At 40.6% G+C, this 18913-nt stretch overlaps 1 protein-coding gene across 5 annotated transcripts in view; it reads right to left on the bottom strand.

Moving 5' to 3' along the window:
• Nucleotides 1-5686: 5686 nt before the first annotated feature.
• celf1 (cugbp, Elav-like family member 1) overlaps nt 5687-18913 on the bottom strand; it is a 67035-nt gene continuing 53808 nt past the window's right edge. For 3 of the 5 annotated variants that reach the window (XM_063470760.1, XM_063470779.1, XM_063470796.1), the window contains 5 exons: nt 18772-18888; nt 16716-16901; nt 12950-13093; nt 12516-12688; nt 5687-6409 (listed from right to left, as the gene is read on the bottom strand). In XM_063470760.1, coding sequence (XP_063326830.1) covers nt 12561-12688; nt 12950-13093; nt 16716-16901; nt 18772-18888 — 575 coding nt within the window. In that variant the 3' untranslated portion in view covers nt 5687-6409; nt 12516-12560. The remainder of the gene's footprint in view (nt 6410-12515; nt 12689-12949; nt 13094-16715; nt 16902-18771; nt 18889-18913) is intronic. The other 2 variants (XM_063470769.1, XM_063470787.1) reach the window with 1 other exon arrangement.

Here is an 18913-nt window from a genome sequence, read left to right as displayed (position 1 = left end):
GACCAAGGTGGCCGAGAGCGTTAGGTGGTTAAGTAGCAGAGCGGTTTGATTTCTGCAGGAAAGCTGCTCATTTTAGTATTGCCCTGTGGTAAGTGGGACGCGTTTGCTATAACGTGGCATATAGTAGGGTGGACCTTGACAACTGCTTCCCTCTGTTTTGTTATAGGATCATGCCACACTGCTGCTGTCTTGTTGTAGCCTTGTTGTTATTTTACAATCATTTATGGACTGGCCTTGACTGGCTCCTTGTTTTATGGTCTTTTTACTCTGAATTGTTTGTTGTATTTTAATCATGCTTTCATAAGGAATTGTATCTTAGCTACCTGGGGGGCTCTTCAACTGGTGGGGGAGGTTGTTACATCTTGCAGGAGGTCTCCTCTCTCCAGGAGCTCACTCTGCAGGTGGGGGAGATATAGGAGAGGTGGAGGAAGAACTCAGTCCTAAAATAGAAGGCAGGGGCAGAGAGAAACAAGGGGAGGGGCAAGAAAGAAGGAGGAGGAGAGGGAGGGGACAACACCACCCCACACACTCCCACATCCTCACAGGATGTAACAAAATAGTTTGAAATGTTTATTTTAAAAAATGCCTTGGCTGCATTTTTAGGTAAACAGCTGCAAAACACTTTGTTTGCAAAACTCAGTTACTTTTTTGGAGAAGTAACTATATAATTAATTGCCCAACATTGGTCATTATATACTGTATTTTGCACACAGAGAGTTACAGGACTCTCTCCCAGACCACAGACTCATACTCATAATACCAGTCAGAGCTTTATAAAAAAAAGAAAAGAAAAGAAAAGAAAGTTGTGTTTTCAAAATTGAAGTTCAAGTTATTTTTACTACCAATAGTGTTAACATGCTACACAGGTCATGAACAAGATTTTTTTTAAATTTTCATTGTAAGTGGGCTAAAGCAGTCAATTAAAGGTAGCCTTACATAAATGTAAATGCTGTAATTTGATTATTTTAATAAACCATGTAACTTGGATGGATTCGATGCTGGCGTGACCACAGTGCACACGTCTAATGTTGCTCACAGTGGTCCAAGGGACCGCTCAGGGAGTTTGTGTGTTCGCTCACACACATGAAAAATTAGAGGGAACATTGGTGGCAGCTGCAGGTGGTTGAATGGTCGGCAGCGTGGGAGGATGCTGGACGGGCTCGGCGGAATGTCCATCTGGCGTGGCAGAGTGCAAGACGGGCTCTCCACAGTCGCCAGCAGAAACAGACTGTGGCGTGGAAGCTGCAGAGCACTGGAGCAGCTCTCTAGAGCCCCCAGTGGCGACATGAACAGGTTCAGGCGCCTGCTGAGCACCAAACGCTCCCACCTGAGAGATTGGTACAGGTGCAGAGCTCGGCTGTGTCCTGGCTGGCCTAACCCTGGGAGCCGGCGTGGGTACAGGGACAGACCGGACGCCACCTGAGATTTAGGTACGGGTGCAGAAGATGGCTGACTCATGGCTGCTCTCACCCTAGGAGCCGGAAATGGCACAGGTGCTAGCTAGTGGACCGCCGCTTCCACCTGGAGATCAGACGCGGGTGTGAGGTCAAGCGCTGCCTCAGATGCCCTGGGAGCAGGAGTGGTGTCCTGAACATTAGCTCCTTGTGGTGTTAACAGGTGAGCAACATCAGAAACAAACTTAAATTTTACAGAAGGTTTAATACAGTTCATGCTGTCCTTAGTTGCTCCTTCTGAAGAGCTAAACCTAGTCCTCTCGGCCTCAGAGCATAATTCTGATGGAGTCTCGGACATGGAGTTGGTCAGTTCAGCCACATGAGAAACACTTACATCATTGTTTATGGGCACTTTACTTAAATTTTCATGATCAGTCTTAATCATACAATGGCTAGCCACAGCATAAGTGTTCATGAAATAATTTCTAGTGTGTTCACAATTTGATTCCAAGTCACACATTGAAACCGTTCAATAATCTGACTCAATGGAAGAACAGTCCTCAGCATGATCGACACTAAGTAATTGTGAAGAGGAATAAGACAGTCTTGGATATTTTATTGACTTGAACAGTTTCTGCATTGCTGGGCCCATAACCTGGCAAACCAGTATTTGTTTTCATCTCCTCCATAGAAAAAGCGTGGGGACCATAAACATCACTCACCTCAAGCCATTGTGAGGTGCGTTAGCGACATGAACATCGCCTCCTCCTAGGAGAAGGTACGATGGAGGTAGGTCCTGCTAAAGCTGAGGCTGGCATGGCATTGAAAGAGGGAACTGGTCGAGGTAGAGGAAATGCAGCGCTTGTCCGCTGCTGCAGCGACATGAGCGTGGAGACAGATGAGAGACTGAATGTAGCCAGCAGGGCTGGGGTGATTCAACCCGCATGCTGGGCAGCTGCTGCTGTGGCGATAATTGCAAAGTAGAGGAGATCGTGTTTGTAACAAAGTTCTTTGACTCTTTGGTAAACAGTCCAAGAACCTTGGGTTGGCCGTGGCTATCTGGGCCAGCTGAGCCCAAATAGACTCCTGCTTCCCTGCACAGGAAATCATTCAGAGTCCGCGAAGTTGCATAACACAAACAGAAAACTCAACTTAGCTCGGGTCCTCTACCATAGGCCTGGGAGCTTGAGGGTCCTGTGTAGTATCCTGCGCTCTTCTGGACATAGATCTCCGATTTTTTTTCCTCGGATCTGCTGGAGCCACTCGCCTAGCTTGGGAGTCACCATACCTAGTGCTCCGATTACCAGTGGGACTACTGTTACCTTCACCCTCCACATCTTCTCGAGCTCTTCTCTGAGACCTTGGTATTTCTCAGTTTTCCAGTGTTCCTTCTTTCTGATGTTGCGGTCATTTGGAACCGCTACATCTATCACTACGGCCGTCTTCTTCTGTTTGTCTACCACCACTATGTCCGGTTGGTTAGCCACCACCATTTTGTCTGTCTGTATCTGGAAGTCCCACAGGATCTTTCACTCTCCACCACCCTTGGGGGCATCTCCCATTTTGACTTAGGGACTTCCAGGTCATATTCGTCACAGATGTTTCTGTATACTACCACTTGGTTATAATGTTCCAGGACTTGCCTGCTAGCATCTTCCTAGTGCTGGATTGTGTCAGGGGCATCTTTACACAGCCTGCACCTGGGGGCCTTGCCTGGTGTGATAGACCCCAGCTTCTATGGATCTTGTGCTCAGAGCTTGTTCTTGTGCTGCCATGATTAGTGCCTCTGTCCTGTCTTTCAGTCCAGCTTTGTCCATCCACTGGTAGGATTTCTGGATATCAGCCACCTCTTCTATCTGCCGGTGGTACATACTGTGACTGTCCCTCCATGATGGTTCCTCCTCTGAGCTACTAGTTGTTTCGCTGTCAATGTGGATGTTGGGTATTGAAGATTCCATAGGTCCCTCACCCTATTCATGTAACAGTTAGTCATGTATCAGTCATCACTGATACACCATCAATTATTGTCTTTGTTACTATCAGTTATACAAATGGCAAATCCAGTCAGAAGAATGGTAGAATTAGTGTCAAATCAAAACTCTGCCATCACCACTGAGTAAACCATTTTTCCCCATTCTTATTTACACACTGTACAGACTGAAGGTGTCCTGTGGCATCAGACACCAAGACGTTGGTAGCAGATTTAAGTACTTTTAAATATTGGAATTTGGACGATTGGGTTTGCATAGAAAGACTTGTTTTTTCCAACATCCCACAGATGCTCTATGAAATTAATGTCTTTCCAACCATTTTGTCTATAAAGCTTCATGGGATACAAAAGGCCTAACTTTATCAATGTCCCTACATGGTCAATATTTCCTGCTTCCAACACCTCACTTGCTGGATAAAAAAAAGAAAGGAAAGAAAAATAGATGGTGATGAAGAATATTTCTTCTTAATCCCAGCACGATCTGATATCCTTGTGTCGGTGTTGTTCCCACATCATCATAATAAATGTTGTTCCAGGTTCAACATTGCAAGTGACCAATCACTTTGTTGTGACGTCATACTTTTGCAAGCCAAGCGATTCATTCATTTATGAAATTCCAATGTTGCAATGACAATGTGTATAATGCTTACCGTTTATTAAAGAACAGTATCCTGAAATGCAAAGAGTTCAAATTGATGGATCGGCGGACAAAGGCGGTTTCTCGCAAGTTAAGTAGATTTTATTTTTTAAGGCATTTTTTTCCGAAGTCGCAAAAGTATGACGTCACAACAATGTGATTGGTCACTTGCAGTGTTGAACCTGGAACAACATTTATTATGATGATGTGGGAACAACACCGACACATTGTACTACTTTAACGAGAAAACTCTATTTGGTTTTTAATGTTGTGGCCGACTGGTGTATTGTGAGAAATGCAATGCTGAATGTAATACTTGAGAACACCTGGAACTAGGGCAGGGCAATATGGCCAAAAATATTTATCACAATATAATTTAAAAATTTGCGATAACGATATAACTGACGATATTATTGATGCAAGACAAAATACTTTACTCCACAAATTTATTAGTCCAAAAAACCCCATCAATTTAATTTCATTTAAACAAGCAGCTGTTTTTTATGTGCATTAAAGCTATATAAAAATGTAAGAGTGCAAATGCTAATTTCTTGCTGACAGTTTAACCAAAAGACATTTCCAGTGGAAATGGGCTGACATATCCTGAGCATAACCATGTATAATATCCACAAAAGTTAAAAAGAGGTGCTTTGCAACATGAAACTGGCACACAGGATTATAAGGCGTATTAAGCGAAAAAAAAAACAAACAGTCAGATAAGTCTAACTTTACTGAACTCATTCTTCTTGCTTCCTCCACTTCTGTACCATTGATTCATTAATACTGAATTCTCTCGCAGCTGCTCTATTCCCGTGTTCTACTGTGTGACTGATAGCCTTGAGTTTAAAATCCGCTTCATAAGCATGTCTCTTAACAGGTGCCATTTTGGGGTCCTTACACACACACAATATGGTAATATTATGTTGAAGCACAGTATGTAATACTCCGTGAGGCTCCTGACTACAGTAGCTGTAATGCTCTGACAAGCGGTGGGGCTTTGTAGCTTACCAAAGTCATACAAAAACATTCTTTGATAGATTTTTGAGCGCCGTGTGCCACATAAAATCGGTTGGAGGTCAGTAAGCAGAACCAGAATTCATACATAAGGCGTACCGGATTATAAGGTGCACTGTCGAAGAGAGCCTTATAGTCTGAAAAATACGGTAATAACGACAGCCCGCTTGCATGTTCTACAAAGGGAAAAAAAAAGTGCTTTCGTGGCTTTCTGACGGACGAAAACCAAACCAGTTCCACATCACTGAAGTTGCATTTCTACAAACCAATTCTGGTTCATCTGTTTCATTCAATGATCCACTTTTGCCCTTCTCATTCTCCGTCACTGTCATGCTTTTTCCGTCATGTGTGTATGAAAACAAAAGCATTACGCATGCGTGTTTTACTCATAATTTATCGCAATATTTCATTTTCTTATCATTGCCTAACATTGTACCGGTATTATCATGAAACATATAATATGGCCCAGCCCTACCTGGAGCAATACTGATCCATTAGTCAAGGAAACGAACTGCAGCCATATAAATGTGGGTCTGTAGGGTCTACGGACTGCATTTGGTAAAAACACCTAAAATCGAAAGTCCAAAAAAGGAGGAATACTGATTGCGCAAATCATTTGGCACAAGTTTATTTTTTTTTAACTTAGCAAACTTAACAAACATATTCATTTTTTCTTGAATTTTTTTTCAAAAATTTCAGTGTAGTTAATAAAACTAAAACATGCATGACAAAATATTCTCCTCTATACCGATTCTCTGCAGAAACAAGAGTAAAACAGCATCATGTGCTTTGAGACAATAAGTCAAAAGAAAAAAAACATTGTTACAATTATGAATGTTTCCTCCTCATATCACTCAAAAGGGAACTCCAGAGGAGAAGGAATTACACAAGTACAACAACATGTCATCACCAATTTCTTTGACTTTTTTTTTTTTTTTTTTTTTAATGAGGCACACACTAGCACTCACATACAACATAATCTAAAGAGATTAGCTGCTTTTCCACAAAAAACACAACAAAACCAAAAAAGAGAGGCACTGGAAAAATTGCTCCATCGTACAGTCAATAAAAACAAACTAGAGACTCTTATTAAACTGAATTGTTTTTTAATTGAGTGGTTATTTTACTTATTCTAGAAAAATAGATTTTCTTTTGCTTGTAATAAATTTTAACATTCAAAAATGCTCAGAGGCAACCTTTCTAGTGCCTATTTTGGCAGCACATAGGACATAGGAAACAACAAAACCTCTTGGGCAATCAACGTCAACTACAAGGTCAAATGTGAAATTGGAAGCACCAGTGAAGCGCAGTAGACAAGGACTGGACGATGAGCTGTGACGCCACACCAACATGCTAGGGCAAACAGGAAGAGATCTAGAAAAACAAAGAAAAAAAATACACAACAGGGAGACAAACCTTGGTTACACAGTAATGGAACACAGACAGGAGAGAGAAAAGAAACTGACAATAATCACATTTATCTTGGTGCTTTACTAAAGTCTAAAAACTCAGTAGCCATTTTCAGTGACAGAGTGAGGATGATGAGCATGCTACTAGAAACTGAGGTGGATGACAACAGCAGATTCACACATATAGAACAGCTATAAATGTGGTGCCAGCACAAAATCAGTGACAACATGCAAACAAACACAGCTAATCATGTAAGGAGACCAGAGGGTGTTACGGAGGTAGTACCTTTTTAAGCCTCATCTTTAACATTTTAGTACCTGATGTAACATGTTGCACACATCTTCTCTTAAAATCAGCTAACTGGAAAGTGGAAATGATGATTTTCAACATTTATTTAAGTGCATCTGAAAATCTGCATTACTTTAAAAACTTAGAACAAATGTTCGTTGAGACAGTTAGTAGTGGTGGGCGGATCGATCCAAATATCGATTGTATCGATGCCAAGTCGGCATCCGTATCGGATCGATACTGGCCTGGTGAGATCGATTCTTTACTTTAAGTTCTGCTTGTTTGCAATGCTGTGGTTTTGGCAAAGACAAAACAGCCAGGTCGCTGGACTCGCCGCTGCTGTGTCAGCACAGAACAGGCACACTTTGCTCCACCTCACCCCTCTTGTGTTTAGATGTTGCGCCGTCACGTGACATGGCTTAGACGCTTTGGGGGTTGTTAAGTTGTTTACATATTATTTATATTTTCACCAGTTGTTTTTGTTGTTGGGAATTTTAATTGTAATTTTTGTATTATTATTTCTCAACAGTACTTGTTTGTTTTAATTTGTTTACTGGTTTGCGTTCACTTTTTAATTAAAGATTTTTCTAAAAAAAAAAGAAAAAAAAGAAAAAAGGTGATAATATTAATTTTCTATTAGCATTTTCTATTTAATTATAAACTTTGTCCAAATTATGTCCTGGGTTTTAACTATTTTAATAATAAAAAAGGATAATCACAAAAAACACTTAAAGTCAAGAAAATTAATTGAGATTTAGCAATTCAATGACGCATCCACCTTATTTATTGAAAAGTATCGGTAAGAGCGATACTGGCCCGTATTTCCTTGGTATGGGATCGATACCAAAATATGCAGTATCGCACACCACTAACAGTTAGTGGTTTTATTCATAGGGATGTAGCCCAATTCCTTCGTTAGTCTGCCTGACTATCGATCCCGCTTATCAACCCTTGCAATTTTGAAACTGAAATCAGCTGATTTCAGTTCAGGTGTCGTCGGAGGAAAATAGTGGCACAGCTCCAGCGTGGACATGGACATTACTTTTATTTTTATTGCACAAAAGTATGAGAGCGCAGTGGTAAAGTGGAGACTGCTCCAGGACAGAAACAACTTTGAACACAACTTCGGCTCTTCACAAGCATCTGCATAGACAGCATCTAAAACTAAGTTGGGTTATGTTAAAGCTGAGTAAAATGCCGACCACAGCCCAGCACAGTGATAAAGTGAGCTGTCATTTGTGGCAAAGCCAGCCGCTGCTGAACTTCAACAGGTACCAAACAGTTTCTAAAGTAGAATCACTGTGGTGGTCGCTTTGAAGTCTCTTTGTGCTGGTTTTCATCTTTGTTTTGTGTTGCTGGCTTTGGTGTTTATACCTAAATACTAAGAGAACAATCATGTTTGTCCTGTCAATTCCTATCTCTATTTATTCATTTGAAGATTCAAGAACGTTCAACATTAATTTCCGTAAAATATGAAAATGTAACTGCATCTGTCCTGTGAGTGCTCAGGCCCATCTTTCTGTCACAGTTCTTAATTATCCTAGCTATGAGCACAGTTTTAATCCAGACTGATTGAATAAGGCCTTCTTGAAACATTTTAGTAAAAATTATTAAGATGAATGTGATATTCACATTAATTATACCTCTGGATCAAGTTAGGCATGATTTCCATGCCTTTATTGGAATAAACTAGTTATCTTGCATTCTACCTTACAGATCTACCTTGTTTCTGATAGTTCAGTTTCTAATTTACTCAGTGTTATAAAGTCTGGTAATATTATTTGCATAGTGCTGCTGAACTAACACTGGATGAACTGATTGTAGAAGCCCATACTCCTAACTGCTATAGATTCAAACAGCTGTTCAAAAACTATTCTAATCAAACCAGTGAACCATATGTCTGTGTAGGTTCTTAGTCATCCAGGTCATGGTATTCTGAGGAGCTTGGAAAGAAAGCAACTGGACCTCTTGAAGACGTTTCACCTCTTACCTGAGAAGCGTCTTCAGTTCTAAAAGCAAATGGTGCTAAACCCTAGTTAAGAGGGTTGTTGTAATCACCAATAATCATGTGACTTATCACATGAGCCAATCAATGATGGACTTCAGATTGTTTGAAAATGGGCTTATAACCTTTCCCAGATTGATGGGAAAGCAAAAGGTGCTTCTCAGAGATCTTTGCCATTTGTCCACAGAGTGTGAACAAATCAGGTACAAAAATAAAGAATCATTAATGTGTGCTCACAGGTCATGTGTGCACATAAAGCTAGTAAATGAGGCCCAGTGCTCCCAAACATTTTACTGCTGAGGCAGTAAAAGCATACCTGTATAGGAAAGCACAAAAAACTCAGCTGTGGACTGGCATCTCCAGAGCATACTTCTCTACTTCTCTTTTAGGCAGCTTTCGATAATGTTCGAAAGAGAAGTAGTATTATAACAAATATCTCAAGGAACATGACAAACAGGCTAAAACCTGTAGAGGTCCTGTATCCACAAATGCACCAGAGCTGTTTTAGCAGCACAAGGGCAACCTAGACAATATTTGGCAGGTGATTTTAATTTTTTTAATAAAAAATAATCTTTTTCAATTAATGACTGAGAGTCCAGAGTATTATCACATTGTGTGAGGTCTGATCTCTCATACGTTAAGGGCCATCTCCTCAAAGGACATATTCAGATAGATCCTTTTAAGACGAAAGAAATGAGGCACGTCCAGTGAAACGGTAAATACTAGTACACTAACTCATGTTCTTTTATAAGGTTACATTCTCAATACATAGTTAACTGCCACCATGTAAATGCATACAATACATCAATGAACTTTTATTATAGATTTGTATTTTGACAATAACACATACTCTTGTCCCTCAGGCTCTCCTGCCTTATTATTTACAAATAATAGGGATGACTTTAAAATGCCAAGTCTTAGCCTTTCATTTGAGAACTCAGTAATATAATATATACCTAGTCCAATTAGAAAGTACATGACAGTCCTAAAGGACAGAGCCCAGGGAACACAAAAATGTGGAAGTGCCCAAACAGTTACTCTCTAGGGCAGGGGTAGGGAACGTTAGTCCTCGAGAGCCGTGGTCAGTAGCGGGTTTTGATACGGGCGACACGGGCGGTTGCCCGGGGCGGCATCACGGGCATCGGCAAAAAAAGAAAAAGAAAAAAAGAAAAAAATTGCTCGTACTCATGCTGCCCCGACATCAGCCAGCGCATACTGGGGATGGCATAGGCACCGATCGGTTTTCTATCGCCCATTTGCTGGGAGTAAGGGTGCCCTCCGTTTGCGAGGTGCGCCTGCTGCTTGCGGCACAGGGAGGAGAGGGCGGGGCGGCGGGGGATTCTCTGGCTGGCTGGAGCAGCATCTAATAACCAACTCACAAAATAAGACAAAATAAAAACAAACCAACAAACACGAAAACACCAGACATTATGATACAGACTTATAATTTGCACCGATGTTTTTTCGAAATTCTGTATGCGAAAAGTTAGCGCGAGAGCCCTCGGTGCGCCTGCTCGCTGCTGAAATCAAAGTAAACTTTATTGTCATCTCCGCTACATACAGTCCAGTATATAGAGAGACGAGGCTCCAGTTACAGCAGTGCAAGTAAACAAACAACATATATAAGAAGAGTAAGAAAATAAATATACACTTTAGGACTAGGGGTAAAGGGATCAATAAAAATTTAAAATTTATAATTTACAGTTTGATGATTTAAAGTCTCGCACACAACCCGTCGAAAGGGGAGGGGGGGGGGGCGGCTGCTTCCAGATAGAGCAGATTTCATTCATAATGTTGTAAATCCAAGCCCATTATGTATTCATGATTTGAATCCTGGGTTGTGCGAAATCCCAGAAATAAACCCTAGACAAAGTGAATCTGTGAACTAAGGTGTAGGTCTGTTAGGTTATGTTGTGTTGATTCTCGGGTTGGGGGATGGGTGTTCATACTGGAGTGCAAAATTAAAACCAAGATGGAGTGTTTGCCCAGGGCGCCAAACAGGCTAGGACCGCCACTGGCCATGGTCCTGCAGGTTTTAGATCTCACCCTGTATCACCACACCTGTATCAAATGATTAGTTCATTACCAGGCCTCTGGAGAACTTCAAGACATGTTGAGGAGCTAATTTAGCCATTTAAATCAGCTGTGTTGGATCAAAGACACATCTAAAACCTGCAGGACACCAGCTCTCGAGGCCTGGAGTTCCCTACCCCTGCTCTAGGGCGTAACTTGTAGCAGAAAAGCTGATCAAGCTATGCTAAACAAATGTTTTTCCTTTAATATGGAACTTCCTTGTCTTGAAAGACTTTAAACACTGATGAAATACGTGGGTACCCTGGATGTATTAATACTCCCCATGGTAGCCCCTCTGCAAATAATTCAGTTTTGAACGTATCCTTGGTATTATTTTTAAATTATTATTAATATTCTAGCAAAAGTATCGGATGGATCCTTCATATACAGCTCGTGCCACAATGACATGTAATACACATCAGCAAAAGGAAAAAACGTTCAACAGGCAAGTCTCGGACACACATCAAGAGATGAAGTGAGGTGGCAGATTCCACATTTTCTTCATAATTTCCAATCAGATAAATATTTAGACAATAATAGTCCCCCAAGACTTACAGAAAGTATAAAATCTCTATGAAAATAGAAAAAGCATTACGATTAAAATATATATCTCAACATTTATCTTCCCTCCTAGCTCTATGTAAGACTAAACATACAAAAAACAAAAACAGAACATAATTTCCTGGCAGTTCAGAGAGCTGCCAGGTCAATCTTGCACAATATATAGAAAGTCTCTAGCCCTTGAGGTCAGCTAGCTGATAGCTATCATGAAAAGGGAGGGCTGGTGAAAAACTAAACTAAAACAATAAAATGTAGTAATGAAAACCATCATGTTCACATTGCACAGAATTTTAAGCAACTGAAAGAAGTCATTCAACTTTGGATTTATTGTGAAAGTTGGGGTTATTGCTTGTTAAAGTTGACAATTAAGCTTCATAGATCACATCAGCTCAGTCCCTGATGTTTCACCCAGGTTGATCTACATCTCAACTGCATTAAAACATGTTTTATTAAATGTACTGATTATAAATGAAGTATAATAAAGTATAATTCCATATCAAGTATAATTGGTCATGGTTTCTACACTACGCTACACTCACCCCCTGAGGCCTCTCAATTAGTGTTCACCATAAACTGTTGCTATTGACAAACAACAGATGTAATATAATCAAACATGAAAGTGACTCAATAAAAAGTAATGCTAAAACTGAATACAGTCTTGCCAGCGCACAAAAATCACAGGTACTCTTTCAAAATGCCAGAGAAAATGGTAGAACAACAACAGGCTTGTTAACTTTTGCAGAAATCAGTGATTTATACTTTAACGTCTTTCCCATTTGCTGCCTGGTTTTTAACATTAAATGTGTCAAAGAGGAAGAAGGTGAACAGGAAGTGGCAAAAGAGAGATTTGGCATCTGATAGTCAGCATGCAACATTTCTTGACAAATGACTTGTATGTGTTACTTTCTACCACAGCAAACTAACACAACTGCTTCTCTTTTTTGTTAAAAAAGAAAAAGTGCATACACCACAAAAGAACATAGGGAGAATCCAGGCTAGTGTCAAAACTTGTCATGTAGCTTCACGTCTGTCTCTGTCCTGACATGTTTTCTAATGACCACGAGGAGCAGTGAAGCAGCCCTGTAGCACACAGACAAGTTTCTGAGTGCATCAGTCTCAGCTGGTTATTCACACTACACTTACCATAACACCACCCTGCCTAACTAAGCCTGTAGTGTCTCAGCTCCTTCAGTAGGGCTTGCTGTCATTCTTTGAGCGCTTCAGCTGCACCTTCAGCCTTTTCATACCAATCTGGAAACCATTCATTGCCTGGATGGCTGCCTGTGATGACACTGGGTTGTCGTAGCTCACAAAGCCTAGAGAAGAAAGAAACACTAAGAGCAGCTCAAGGCAGCTTGCAGTAGGTATTTTCAATGTGCCGAAGAAACCAATTGTTGCAAATAAAAAATCTAGACGCCCCTTACCCAAATCTTCCCAGTATTAACAAAATGAAAACATGCTTATATACACACACACACACATATATACATATATATATATATATACACACACACACACACACACACATACACATATATATATATATATATATACATATATAACTTACATGAACTCACCAAAACATTTGCTGAGGTTAGTCTGTTTGTCAATGAAGACTTTTGCAGAGATTACATTTCCAAAGGGCATAAACATCTGGAGCAGATCCTGATCTCCAAACTCCTGGGGCAGGTGGTAAATGAACAAATTCGCACCTTCTGGACCTGCCAAACAAAGAAAATTATACAAGTATAAAACACAGTAATATTCTAACAGGATTATCATTATTTATGAATTCACGTAGCTTTTAAAAATAAAGTCACATTTTTTGTATTCATGCATAGAAAAAAAAATCTGATTGACAGACTGTAACAAACTGTTTCATCCAGTCATGCAGAGCCTGGTTAACAGATTCTTAAAAGTGTTTAATAATATGGTTTAGAGCTGCTTTTTAACAGATTCTTGTGTTTTACAAAACATATATTCTAAAAACACAAACACTGGCTGGACATCTCTAGAGACAAGCTCATAGCCAACCTGATTTTCTTTATTTTGTCTTATTTGACAGTGTCCATAACACAAAAATGTGATATCAAAACTTCTCTGCAGCCCAGCAGCTTCCTAAGAAACTAGTAAACATTAACACTGACGAACTGCAATTTTTAGTCTCATTCCAGCGTGTGTCACAAAAGAAAAAAAAAGAAAAAAAAAAACAAAAAACAGGCCACTTAGAAAATTATCTGTAAATAAGAACAAGTACACTGTGAATTCAGCTGCATTATAAGAAATGAAAATTTCACATAAAGCAGAAAAAGGACTGAAAAAGCAGTCCATATACACTAACGGTCAAACGTTTTAGAGCACCCCAATTTTTCCAGCTATTTATTGCAGTTCAAGTCGTTCAAGTTCAGTGAATAGCTTGAAATGGTACAAAGGTAAGTGGTGAACTGCCAGAGGTTAAAACAAAAGGTAAGGTTACCCAAAACTGAAAAATAATGTACATTTCAGAATTATACAAAAAGGCCTTTTTTTTTAGGGAACACAAAATGGGTTCACAATTTGAAGCTGTTCTGCAGCAATGGAGGTTGATCAAGCCTTGAAAGCTGGTGATACTAATTCCTACAGGTATTCCAACTTTTCTGGATTACTTACAACCCCCTCTGTCTAAAAGCAGTGTTGGAACACACTGTGGTACGATATCTTCGTGAGCATCAGTTGAACAGCATTGTACAGCAGAAAGTAGTGTGTTGCTACAAAAAAAGGCAATTAAGAATACAAGAGAGACAGACCATTATAACACTTAAAAATGTAGATCTTTCCTACTGAGAAATTTCAAAGAAAGTCAAGGTGTCAGTGAATACAGTTTCCTTCACAATCAAAAGGAAGAAACTTTGACTGGAAGAGGTCTGGCAGACTGATAGCCACAACTGAATCAGAGGACACGTTTCTGAGAGTTATCACTTGCGTGATAGGTGGCTCACAGGATAACAGCTTCAAGCACAGCTTAATAGTGGTCGTAGTAAGCGAGTCTCAGTTTCAACTGTGAAGACTTCGAGCTTGCAGCAAGAAAGCCATTGCTAAGATGTCAGAATAAGACAAAGAGACTTGTCTGGGCCATGAAACACTGCCACTGGACTACTGAAGACTGGAAGAAGGTATTATGGACTGATGAATCAAAATTTGAAATCTTCGATTCATCACGCAGGATCTTTGTACGCCGTCGAGTAGGCGAAAGGATGGTTCCACAGTGTGTGGCATCAACTGTCAAACATGGAGGAGGAAGTGTGATGGTCTGGGGCTGTTTTGCTGGATCCAGGGTCAGTGACTTGTACAGAGTGAGAGGCTCCCTGAACCAAAACAGCTACCACAGCATTCATGCAACACCCTCTGGTATGCGCCTAGTTGGTCAGGGGTTCATTCTACAGCAAGATAATGACCCAAAACATTAGTCCAATTGTTCAACTGTTATATCTGCCAAAGGTGGCTACTTTGTTGAGTCAAAGGTTTAGAATAAATTTGGTCTATAAATTGATTCCATGATTACTTTTTCTTTTTTTTTTTAACTCCAACTCCTTTCATTTCAGAGTGCAATGAGACTTTAAACTGCATAATTTTCGATTGGAATTGGAAAAATTGAGGTGTTATAAAAACCTTGACCGGTAGTGTACTTTCATGTTTCAAAAAAGACACATTGAAATCTTGAAATTTCAACACAAATTTGAAATTGTGCGCATACTTTGCCACTCCAGAGTTTCACATTTATAGTTCTTTTTTACTATAAGTTGAGCTGTTGACATGATGAGCCAAGGTCATTTTAGAGAGATGGTTACATCTTACTAGTGCAGCGCCCAGTCATGGCTGATGCAGCATAATAAAACAAGACAAAACCCTTATCAGAAAGTGACATTAAAAGACACTACACACATCTCTTAACAACTTAACAGTTAGTTGTAGCTAAACAGCAATTTTTATTTAAAGGCATACTCAGTGTTTTACACACCATAGTCAGAAAATGTGAGAGATAAAATGCACTGCTAAAATCTAAAACTGTAATGGAGGGTTGTCACAGAAAATATGTAATGACAATAACATCTGAGAAGCAGTGTCAGATAATTGTTTTTCCAAGTAATTTCTATTGTAACTCCATGTTGATAATGTTGCTAACTGTTAGTAGGTACACAGAGGCACAATGGTGATGCATGGTAACATCTCTGCAGCTAGTTTACTTGTTTACAGTTACATGTTTAATTACTTCAAAATGATGAAGGAATTAGAGCTGTCAACAAGTATTTTAAATTGCATAATAGTATTAAAAAACAAACAAGAAAAAATGTAAAATTAAAACAAAAATCATCCATGAATCATATTTAGGGGTATTCAAAGGGGGATCATGATGGGAGCTGACTGAGCAGAGTATTCCAGACATCCTTCTCCCCAGAAACTGGGTTCTGCTCCTAAGTGCCTGGAGAACCTCTAAGGAGAAATCCAGGAGTTATCCTAAACCAGAGGCCAGAACCACCTCAACTGTCTCCTTTCATCACAAAGGAGCAGGAGCACTACTCTGATGAGCACCTCTGATGAGCACTCAGTTTGGATATCAGATGTCTTGATGCATTCTCAATCATCCAGGGAAGTAAATCTCCAAAAAGTTGATTCTGTTCATCTGGACGTAGCGTTTTGAAGAAGTCACTTGGATGAGTGACGAAACGTTTCTCCCGCAAAACGCTACGTCCAGATGAACAGAATCAACTTTTTGGAGATTTGGATATCAGAGTTACTCTCCCTACCGCAAATGCTGAGCACAGCCAACATACAAAATAAACTCATTTTACCCTATATAGTCTCTTTTGATCATTTCCCAGATCTGACCAAGGGTGAGGGTTGGAAAGTAGAAGAAATTCTTGAAAAAAAAAAAAAAAAGTTACATAACCAAATGGCACAACATGTGCACAACAACCTATATGCCTTAGATGAAATGCATGTGCATCTTTGTCATTATTAATACAATCCTTTAGAGAGGTTCCAAGTTACATATGGTTTATTCTTGTTGCCTGAGTTATGTTAAATTGTGAGAAAACTGACAGTAGGTTTATGCATTTCATCTAAGGCATATAGGTACGACCTAATTGAAAAAACAGCCTACAACTCATGAGGTTTATTACTGATCAAGCAAAAGCTGGATAAAACTGAATTAAAGAGAAAATACATTAAAACATGCTAATATAGTAGTGCTGCATTCTGTTTTTTAATAGTTACACACTGAACCTCTGTATAAACGCCTTTAACAAGTGTCCACTTCACTCATTAGTCATTGCATTAGATCTTCTCCCAGCTAACAAAACTCACCTTCCTTTTGGCTGCCTGCAGCTGAAACATTCTGCTGGGATAGCATGGTCTGGTTGTAGAGGCTAGGGAGGGCGGCGGCAGCGTACTGCTGAATGCCAGAGTAGGCCTGGCTCAGTGCCTCCATTGTATTTCCTGAGCCATTAGAAAGACTTCCAGAGCCAAGACTGCCATTAAGTGCTGCCATGCCTGCATCAGTTACAAGAAAAAAAAAAACTTGTACGTTCACAGTGGTACAAACTTCAGTAGACTAAGAATCAGAAAGTAGGCCAAAAGGCTGTGTCACTATTCAAGATTCAAGAAAACTTTATTTGTCACATGCAAGTTGCCCTGCAGTGAAATGGGACCCCCCCTACCTTACATACACAACACAGACATCACATGGGGAGACAGGTTGGAGACCGGTAGTATTACGGAAAAACACTGAAATGTACAATACAATGGGAAAGTCCAAGAGGGAAAATAAAGAGACCTCTACTCATGCTGGGCTCCTATGGGAGGACAGCATGAGAACAGAAAACAAAAAAACTCCTCTACACAGAAAGCACATAAATGTCCACAGCACAAAATTATGGAGCACGTGACAAGCAACAGGGGTGGGTAGGGGGTGAGGAGTAATCCGAAGCAAACACAGCAGCCATCCTGCCCTGCAGCTATTTTTCCAGCGCTGGGCCCAGACCCGCCGTGTTCTCCAGGAGGGGACAAGCATTGAAGGCGTTTGGAAAGGGAGGAGGGAGGAGGGATGAGTGCGTATCAATGTATGTGTATGTGTGTGTGTGTGTCCAGAGTTTAGCTGAGACAGTGTCCTTCGCCCTGCCAGGCTAAGTAAACAGTCTTCCAGCCAACCCAGGTGGCCTTGCAGAATGGGAAGAAACAGTCTAAGCACAGTCTGTTATCAGGGTGTTATTGTTCAGCTCCAGCCTTGAGACCACAGTTGGCGCCGAAGTGGTAGCCGCATGAAGTGATGGTGGTTTATACTTTAGTGCAAACAACTTATATGAATTTCAAAGCTGTTCTAACAGTCCGACACTGGTCTCTCAATCTCCCGTTGGAGAGCCGTGAGCTTCTCCATGATGTTATCAACCTTACGCTCCGTGATGTTGTCATTCTTGTGCTCAAAGAGCAGATTCTGAGAACTCACGACCGCAGTGAGCTTCTCCAAGATGTAATCCAATTTGCGCTCAGAGGTCTTATTCTGAGTGTTCACAGCAGCCGCAAGCTTCTCCAAGATCTTATCCGTGCTGCACTCAATGAGCCCATTTTGAGAACTCACGCCTCGTCCCATCGTTTCAATCCCAGCGGGCAGCCTTCTGGGGGTTTGAACAGCCGATTCCGTTTTCGTAATTCTTCGATAAGCCAGGGCCAAGCCAGCTCCGATCAGCAAGAACCCTGTTATCATGGTTCCGAATAGATAGATATCTTCAGCGTCTTCGATCGACAGTCCCGCCAGGCACACGACCCTCCAGTTATGCCACCCGTCCATCATGTATCCGGCAGGGAAAGTACCTCCAGGACACTCAGGCTCACCCGAGCCCAGACTTCTCGTTGAGAAAAGGGTGTCAATTGCATTCAGGGACCAGTTGATTAAATCCATAATTCCTCTTTTAGGTTTTAGAGAACAGACTGTGAGAGAGTGTTCCAGGGAAAAGTAATACAAAAGTTTTTCCCCCTTTTGGTTTTACAATTGTAATTAATGAGTCAAGCCTGAAAAGTTAAAAAACAAAACAAAACAACAACAACAAAACAACCCCCCCCCCCCCCCAAATAAAATTATTTATGCAACAGATTGCATGAATTAAGTTGCTCAAGTTAGCAGGAACCACCGAAGGAAACACCGAGCCAACGCACTTGGAACTTATTTACAGTTAGTCCTTCTCTAGTACAATCCAATTCAACAGGCAGTGATTATTATAAAACAGTTACAAGCCAGATTACAGGCAGAATTAACCTATGAAAACAAAAAAAGCACAGACAAGCAAATCCTGAAAATGCAGATTTATATCAGACGTACTGCCTCAAATTAATCTATATTTCAACCTATGCAGATAAGAGTTTTTACCTGCCAAGGAACCTATGTTGAGGCCAGCTCCAGCACTAGCAGCCAGAGACTGCAGGGCCCCTAAAGAAGCCATGGGGTTCGCCGAGGAGTTGCCACTGGAGGTGGGGGAGGAGCCTGCTTGGGAAACATTTACTTTTAATGA

The sequence above is a fragment of the Pelmatolapia mariae genome, linkage group LG1 (genome assembly GCF_036321145.2).
Source record: "Pelmatolapia mariae isolate MD_Pm_ZW linkage group LG1, Pm_UMD_F_2, whole genome shotgun sequence".
Classification (NCBI taxonomy): domain Eukaryota; kingdom Metazoa; phylum Chordata; class Actinopteri; order Cichliformes; family Cichlidae; genus Pelmatolapia; species Pelmatolapia mariae.
The sequence above is the reverse complement of the archived record's forward strand: the minus strand, read 5'-3'. Positions and strand labels throughout refer to the sequence as shown.